The following is an 8,647-nucleotide window of genomic DNA, read 5'->3' on the forward strand; positions in this document are numbered from 1 at the left end:
AAGAGATGTGTTCAAGCCCTGAGAGGCCTTGTGGGAGCGACAGTGGCGAGGGGCGGAGCTGGAGTGGAAAGGCTGCAAACCTTCAAGTCTGCTTGGAGCTCAGGTTGGGGGAGTCTTCTAGAGGCCGTGGAGATGGGGGCAGGTGATTTGTCAGAAGCTCCAGCTTTCTACCTAAGGGACAGACACCCGATAAAGTGGACTGTGCTTTGGAAAATCTAAAGCACCCACAGGTGTGGTGGCAGGATCATAGTGGAATCATAAAAGGTGTGGAACTGAGTAGGCAGGAAGACGGCAGCCTGGACCGAGGCAGGCTGGTGGAGGGGTGAGGGGTCCAGTGTGGCTGCAGCCCCAGCGAGAGCTGGGAGAGGTCTGCTGGGGCCAGGCAAATGCTGGTGGGAGGACCGTGGCCTTGGCTCTGTGTGAGCAGATGCAGGTGGGCTCCAAGGGCTTTGAGCACACAGGCTCTGCTCTGATCTCTGAGGAACCCACCCCACTGCTTTTCCTTGAGCAGACTTCAGGAGGTTCCTCTCAGGCAAGTCTGAAGCCAAGCATGGTGGACATAGACTGGGCTCTGCTCCGTGGCATGCTCAGAGGAGCTGGGATGGTGGCTAAGTACCTGCAGTTCAGGAAGGCATGCGTGTCCTCAGTGCCACCAGATGAAGGAAGGAGCTCTGCCTGTGGGAGCCTGGAAGACCACCCAGCAGAGACAACACAGGCTGGACCTTGGGAGAGACAGGGTTTATGAAGAAGGGGAGGATGCAGAGGGCAGGTAGTACAGACTTTCTGCCCACATTGCATTGGCTAAGCCAAGTCACATGGGTAACTGCCTGCAAGGGAGGCTGGGAAATGTAGTCCCTGGCTGGGTGGCCCCTTCCCAGTGACAGTTTTCTACTACTGAAAGGGAAGGACAGATCACTTGCCATCTCTGCCACACAATTTCCTCCTCTGGAAACTGGGGGTGATGACCCTTGCCCTACCCACTTGTCATGGCATTGGGGATATGAACACACTTTGCACCTGTCAGGCAAGGCTTAAACAGGGATATGCACTAGTAGTATAAAGAGGGACTAAGTTTTGTTTTGTTTTTCTGAAGAAGCCCCTAGAATCATTCAGTGTTGGAATGCTCTCCTGTAGCCTGGCAGCAGAACCAGCCGTGCTGCTGGTTCTGGGTCAGATGCTGGAATTGGGGGTGCACTTGGGTGCAGCTGCATTTCATCTGGTCCTGGGCCTTGGCCCTGGCATGGAGAGGTGCAACTCCCAGCCACTTCATGGCTGGGATCCCTTCTGTCCCAGACAGCTGAGGAGTCCCTTGGCCTTAGCCTGAGTGTCAGAGGGGTAGTTCTGATAACCTCTGTGTTTTGTTCACAGGAGCAACCAGGGTTTTATGCACATGAAACTGGCCAAAACCAAAGAGAAATACATTCTGGGTCAGAACAGCCCTCCATTCGACAGTGTCCCGGAAGTCATCCACTACTACACCACCAGAAAGCTACCCATCAAAGGGGCCGAGCACTTGTCCCTCCTCTACCCCGTGGCTGTGAGGACCCTGTGAGCGGACCAGACCTGCCCTGCTCTGTGACAGAGCCTGAGACTTGGAGGTGCCGGAGGCCCCCCACCAACCAGCCCGGCCACTGTTGCTGGCTGTGTCATTTGTGTTGTGTGTATGGTACTAGCACACCACTGCATGTCTCTAGAATGCTGTTGCCACTTACGGGGGCTGGAGAAGGCCTGGATAAAGACAGAGGGGCGGCCAACACACCACCCCAGCCCCCACCCCCACCCTCTCCTTGAGTTTCTGTGAATTAAAATATTTGCAAATCCAAAGAGATGCCTTCCAGGATGAACAAAGGCAGACCAGCTCCGAGGGCTGGGGGTAGGGCGGGGCGGGAGCTCCCTGGCTGACATCTCTTTGTTCTCCAGCCGTCTCGAATTCACACCTGTGTATGGGGCAGAGTTTTCCCACAGGGGCCCCCAACGGATGCTGGGAGCCAAATGCTGGTGCTTTGAGAGTCCCGGAGGCACTGGCGTTCCGCCCCGCTGGTGTGTGTGTGTGTGTCTGTGTGAGTGTGTGTGTGAGTACAGATGTGAGAATGTGGTCACACACAGATGGGTAAGCCCGCTGATCTACTTGTAGTCACTCAGTGTAATCATTAGGCGATCTTCAAGGAATCATTGTGCAGTCAAAAAGAGGATTCAATTATTTATGAATAGGGTATGTAAATAAAATAGTCATTTAATATATAGCCTTATCCTTTTTTGATATACTGCAGAGGGTCTCTGAGGGGTCAGTGCTTGTCTACTGGTTTCACTCCCAGAGAAAGGTGTGTCTCCTCTGGGCTTCCTGCTGTGGCAGGCCCCAGGGAGGGGAGGGAGGCCGAGGCCTCAGCTCCAGTCCTCAGCAGCTCTGGACACCAGAGCCATCTGCTCTGGCAACTGGGCTGAGGCAGTCGGTAGCACTCTGGGAGTCAACCCAGAGCTCAGGGTTCAGGCTTCAGCAGTGGACAGTCAGGAGCCTCCAGTGTTGATCAAACAACCGGTCTTTCCCTCCTGCAGTGGGATGTCTGTGTTGACACCCCCCCAACCCCCGGACACAGCACCCAGCTGGCTACAAAGGGCTCTGTCCCCACTGTCTGTCAGTGCCACCTGGGAGGTATTTAACATGTAGGGAAAGGGAGACAGAGAAGGAACGTCATTTGCCCAAAGCCACACAGCTCACTAGCGGCAGAGCGGTTCTGCAGCCGGTGCTCTTTCGTTGGTTCTGCATGGCCTTGCTGTCACTCTGCCCATGGAGGAGGCAGAATCCTGACCCCCCAGGGACATTGAGCCCTCAGTGGTCCACACTGCTTCCACACACAAACACACACACACCCTCTCTTGCTGGCCGCAGCAGGGTCCTCCCACACAGGCCAGGCAGCCCCGATGAGGCTACGAGCTTCTCAGCTCTGCTGCTTTTTCCACCCAGCCAGCAGCATGAAGCCCTCTCCTGAATGAGATACCACGGTTCCAGAGCCTTCGCCAGGCACCAGCTGGTCTGAACGAACTGGAAGTTTGACGACTGTCATCCCTGGCCCACCTGGGCAGAGCACAAGGGGCTGAGTTTGAACGTCATCAGCAGGTTCCGACGTCAGCACTGCTCATGTCTTTAGAGACTGTTTGGAGGTGATTCCAGCTCACTGTTGAGATGCAGAGACACAGGAGGACTCGCCAAGGCCACATGTTGAGCTGGGACAGAGCCCTGCCCCTTTAGGTAGCTGCACAGACTTCAGCGGTTTGTGCAAAGCCCTGCCCTTGGCGACCCGTCTTTAGGGACCAGCCGCCTCTTGGGTCGTCCTCCCGGGTCCTGTCTGGCAGTCCATGTGGCCCAGCCCTCATGGAGACCATGCTGGCTGTGGCCTGGGTCTATTCTCCTAAAGAAGCCAATCCTTTCCTTGCGTGTTTGGCATTTCCTAGAGCATCCCTCAATGAGGGAGGATGGCGGGAATGCCCTGGAAGGATTCATGCTTTCCTTTTGGGGAGTGGGAGGGTAGGTGGGAAATGACAAGATGAGTGAGGAGTTGGCACTTGTCCAAACAGAGGAGCCTGGACCCCAAGGCTTATCCTCAGAGGAGGTCCATGAGAGGCTGAGGAAGTGGGGGGACAACCCTCCGGCAGGGCAGGAGGGTGAGACCTCTCACCCTGGCAAGTTCAGGTCCGGCCACTTCCTGAGGCTGCTGGGTGGGGCCGCACCTCATGGTCCTTCTCTGTGGACAGTCTTCCCGGGCAGATCGCTCCTCAGGAAAGGCTCTGGGAGGCTCTCAGTGGAAGCTGGCAGCTGTACCCTCTGGCCCTGACTTGGCCTCTTAGGGTATTCCTGGGACCCTCCCTCTGTCCCCGGCCTTCATCTTCCTGAAGTTTCCCTGGGAGGCCCAACCTTCCAAGCCCCTCAGGGACAGAGGCCAGCAGAGGAGCCAGCTTACAGGATGGGAGCTGCTGAAAAGAATTTTTTTCCCTTAATTTTATGAACCTCTCCCTCTTCTTCCTCTAATTGTGACCGTTTCCTCTGTCAGCCTGTATTCATGTTTTCTTGGACATCTAACAATTGAAACAGCTTTTCCCTTTCAGAAACACTCACATTCAGGTTACTGGCGTTGGTTTGGTTTTTGTTTTGGGTTTTTTTTTTTTTTTTTTCATCTGCTGCCAATTAATGGGGGAAAAAATTGAGCTGGATTTCTTTGAGAGAAAAGAAAAGCTCCTGCCACACAACGTCGCGCCCTCGGCATTTTGTCTGAGAACCTCCAGCACTAGCGGCTGTTTCTGTATCTCCCTTCTTTGCTGGCTTTATTATTGACCATAATGCCTGACCACTTGAGTAGCTCTGTCCTTGAGCGCTGAGGAGTCAAGGGCCCTTCTGGCAGTCCCCCAAACAGGATGGCGCCCGCAGAAAGAAAGGAGGCTTTGTAGGGGAAGAGGGCCCCACTGCCTGCCAGTCCTGTCCTGAAGTCAGAAGAATGGCCCAGGCTGACACACTCTCCTTGAGAGAGGCTCACAGCGCAGCCCTTCGCAGGAAAGGGGTGCAAAGGCTCCACGCCTCAGGAGGCAGGCCCTGTCCTCACAGGGCGGCTGTGGGCCGGGGCACCTCTGTGGCCTGAGTGTGAGCAGGAGGGAAACCTGAAGCAGCTTCCCACAAGGCGTCCAGTCCACAGGGTGGAGCCCGCAGGCTCGCTCTGCCCATTTCCAGAACCAGCGGCCCCCTTTGTAAGATTTTGAACATGAAGTTCCAGTAGCTCCCCAGACGCTCTCTCAGAAGTGGTGATGTCATTGACCAAGGGCCTGGCAAGGACCAGCAGCCAGGGTCACCATTTGCTCTTGCAGCCCTCGGGACAGTGCAGGTAGAAGCCCTGCCAGCAGAGCAGGCTGGCATTTGGTGTTGGCTCACAGACACCTGTGAAGGGTCCTGGCTGAATCAGGCAGCTGTCCAGCCAACTCTCTCTCCACCCTTCTGGAATTGGTGAACAGCAAAGACCAAATTCGGCAAGCTGTCCGGAGGGAGTGCAGGGCCCACAGTCTTAGATGTGGGCGCACCTCCCAGAACCCCACAGGGACCTGTTCACAGGCGCCCTCAGGACACAGGTGCCCCTCAGCCTTTCCACCTCCCTCCTTAGGGCTGTTTGCGTCCCCGCCAGGAGGCTCAAACCAGCCACCTACTTCTGAAGTCTCTTGTAACATTCCAATTCTATGTGACACACTGTATAATGATGAATATTTAATGTGAAGCTCTTAATATACTACAAGTGTCTTGTTTACCATTGGTCTTTTTTTTTCTCTCTCTTTGAGATAGGGTCTTGCTATGTTTCCCAGGCTGGGATGCAGTGGCACAATCTCCACTCACTGCAACTTTTGCCTTCCAGGTTCTAGTGATCCTCCTACCTCAACCTCCCACATAGCTGAGACTACAGGCATGCACCACCACGCCCAGCTAATTTTTCCATTTTTATTAGAGGTGGGGTTGTGCCATGTTGACCAGCCTACTGGTCTCAAACTCCTGGGCTTAAGGGATCCTCCCACCTTGGCCTCCCAAAGTGCTGGGATTACAGGCATTTGCCTGGCCACACAATGTCATTTAAATGCACCTCCTTAGGCATGCATGATTTTTGTTTGTTTGTTTGTTTTTAATGCAGCCATGTGCCCCAGGAATCTAGCTGAGCTCTTGCCATCAGCTTCCAAAGGTGGATCGTTAAAGGTAAAAGCAACCTTTCTGCTTCCTAATTATGAGGAAGAAAGAGGCCTGATGAGCTCAATGGAAATAAATGAATTTGTTCAGCAGACGTTCCTTGAGTACCTACTGGTCCTCAGGTCTAGTGGATATAGGGGTGAATGGGACTCAGCCCCTGCTCTCAAGAAGTTTCCAGTGTGTAAAAACAGCCCAAGGAGCTGTGGGATCCCAGATGAGAGAGGCTTGAATCTGTCTGCAGCAGTCAGGGAAAAGTTGGGCCTTGGGAGATGGTAGGAGTTCAGCAGGGAGCCTGGTGGGGTGCATGGTCTGTGCAGAGGTAACAGGGTGGTAGAATCATCAGGGTGAGTGCATCAGAGCCTGATGTGGCGCAGCCGGCCTTGAGGGGAGGTGGCCAGACTCCTGGGACTCCAGAGGCCTCATCCCGCAGAGGCAAATGAACAGGGCAGGGCAGGGAGGATCTCCCTAAAGACGGGGAGATGCTGGCCACCTGTTTCCTAGAGGAGCCGAATTCTTAAGGAGAGAAGGGCAGGACATGAGTCTTGGCACAAAGTCTGCCATTGTTTGCCTGCCACCATCGCCATGATGCCACCATGATGACAGCATTAGGCAGCCCAGGTCCACCGGGAAGGTCTGCGCCCAAGCCCCTCCTCACCTACACCTGAGGGGGCACAGCCTTCCCCAGCATGTTGGGGACCTGCTCTGGAGTGATTCCCCGCCCCGCCCCCGCCGTCCCCACAGGAACTTACCTGCCACTCTCCTCCCTCCTTTCCTTCTCCTTTTCAAGAATGTGACTGTCTGTCTCCCCTGCTGCCCCCCTTCCTCCCCAACTCCCCAGGACTCTTGGGCTTTGGTTCACCTCTTCTCCCACTCTCCCCCACCTCCCCAACACATCCCAGTGTCCCCGAATCCACACCTCTGACTGTGAGACTCCCTCAGAACATTGACACCAACACCCCCATGTCCCAACATATGCACGCACACACACATGCCTGGGGAACACCTGTGCTCAGGGAGGGCAAAGCCCTGGCACATGGTCCTGGTGACAGAAAACATTCATGAGCTTGGTCAGGACCAAGCGGTCACAGGCAGTGCCAGTGCTCGGCCACCAGGAATTTCCTGAAGGGAGGGAGGAAAGGTCACCTCTAGACTGTGTTATGCGTGGTGGTGGGTGGTGGTGGTGATGGGTATTTCTCTTTCAGTTCAATTTAACACACGTTGAGCATGAAACAGACGGGACAAGCTGGTGACCAGGAGTAGGAGACTGAGCACAGGAAACCCCTTCCTCATCAGAGTCCACAGGAAGCGGTGGGCCGTCAGATGCCTTCATCCCTGCACAGAGAGCCAGCAGGGTGGGCCAGAAATAGAGGCCTAGACAGGGACAGAGGCACGCTCAAGGCCACACAGCAAGTCCCTCTCCATATGCCTTGGGGTGCTTGAGAGCGACCAGCTCCAAGGGTCACCTCAGCCAGTGCAGCTCTGAGAAGACTAGGGTAAGGCTGGGGGATTCTTCTCAGACAGAGTTAATGAGCCATTTCTTTCCTCATTGGCTCCCCGGGTGGCAGCATCCCAGGCCTGTAGTGACTGGTGTCATCTCTGGCTTGGGAGACAGTTTCCAAAGCCTGATCATACCAGGATGGCAGGAAGTCACCAGTGTGGCTCTAGTGCCCTCGTGTGGTTTTCTTTAGTATTGCAGCAAGTCCCAGGGAGTGGAAATGCCGCCTCCAAGTCACCATGTCGGTTACAGAAGGAGAAACTGAGGCCCAGAGAAGGAAGAAGCAGGCATGTAAACAGATAAATGGCAGGCAGTGCAGAGTGATGAATGATGGGTGCTCCAGCAGAAGGGACAGTAGAAGTGGCATCTGAGCAAGGCCTCCTCACCTGCAGGAAGCAGGGACATCCTAGGCAGAGGAAACAACTTCAGCAAGAGCTGGGAGGCTCCCTCTGACTCCCGATCCGGGCTTTTCCCACTACAGTCTACTCTAAAGCCGCGTCCATTCATGCCCACTGGGAAGGGAGGTCAGGCCAAATCAGAAAGGCTCAGTACAGAACAATTTTATGCAATATTATTTCAAAGTTACTGACTTCCAATTATAAAATTAACGTGTACTTTGTGGTCTGGCACAGTGGTTCACACATGTAATCCCAGCACTTTGGGAGGCCAAGGCAGGCGGATCACTTGAGGTCAGGAGTTCGAGACCAGCCTGGCCAACATGGCAAAACCCTGTCTCTACTAAAATTACAAAAATTAGCCGGCCATGGTGGCTGGTGCCCATAATCCCAGCTACTCAGGAAGCTGGGGCCAGAGAATCGCTTGACCCCAGGAGGCAGAGGTTGCAGTGAGCCAAGATTGCACCACTGCACTCCAGCCTGGGCAGCAGAGCAAGACTCCATCTCAAAAAAAAGAAAAAATACAGTTTGTGCTTGTGGCCGGGCACGGTGGCTCATACCTGTAATCCCAACTCTTTGGGAGGCTGAGGCAGGCGGATCACTTAAGGCCAGGAGTTCAAGACCAGCCTGGCCAACATGGCAAAACCCCATCTCTACTAAAAGTACAAAAATCAGCTGGGTGTGGTGACAGGCACCTGTAGTCCCAGTTACTTGGGAGCCTGAGGTAGGAGAATCGCTTGAACCCGGGAGGCAGAGGAGCCAAGATTAGGCCACTGCACTCCAGCCTGGGTGACAGAGCAAGACTCTGTCTCAAAAAAAAAAAAAAAAAAAAAAGTATTAGTAATGGAAATTTGTATTTCAGGAAAATATAAAGAAGAAAATAAAAATTACCCGGAACTCAAAGAACAGTACATTCACATTCTGAAGTATCGCCTCAGTCTTTTTTTCTATGCACGTATATAATTATTTTAAATAAAAGCGGGCTCAAGCCATGTTTACATAGTTCTATAGCCTCCATCTTCCGCTTAACATAGTATCATGTCCCTT

The 8,647-nt window shown here is 54.0% G+C and overlaps 1 protein-coding gene across 2 annotated transcripts in view; it reads left to right on the forward strand.

The window, feature by feature from the left end:
- SHB (SH2 domain containing adaptor protein B) overlaps nucleotides 1–5,281 on the forward strand; it is a 152,268-nt gene extending 146,987 nt beyond the window's left edge. For both annotated transcript variants that reach the window (XM_005581249.5, XM_074017041.1), the window contains exon 6: nucleotides 1,369–5,281. In XM_005581249.5, coding sequence (XP_005581306.4) covers nucleotides 1,369–1,552 — 184 coding nt within the window. In that variant the 3' untranslated portion in view covers nucleotides 1,553–5,281. The remainder of the gene's footprint in view (nucleotides 1–1,368) is intronic.
- The last annotated feature ends 3,366 nt before the right edge of the window (nucleotides 5,282–8,647 follow it).

This window comes from Macaca fascicularis, chromosome 15 (assembly GCF_037993035.2).
Source record: "Macaca fascicularis isolate 582-1 chromosome 15, T2T-MFA8v1.1".
NCBI classification, from domain to species: Eukaryota; Metazoa; Chordata; class Mammalia; order Primates; family Cercopithecidae; genus Macaca; species Macaca fascicularis.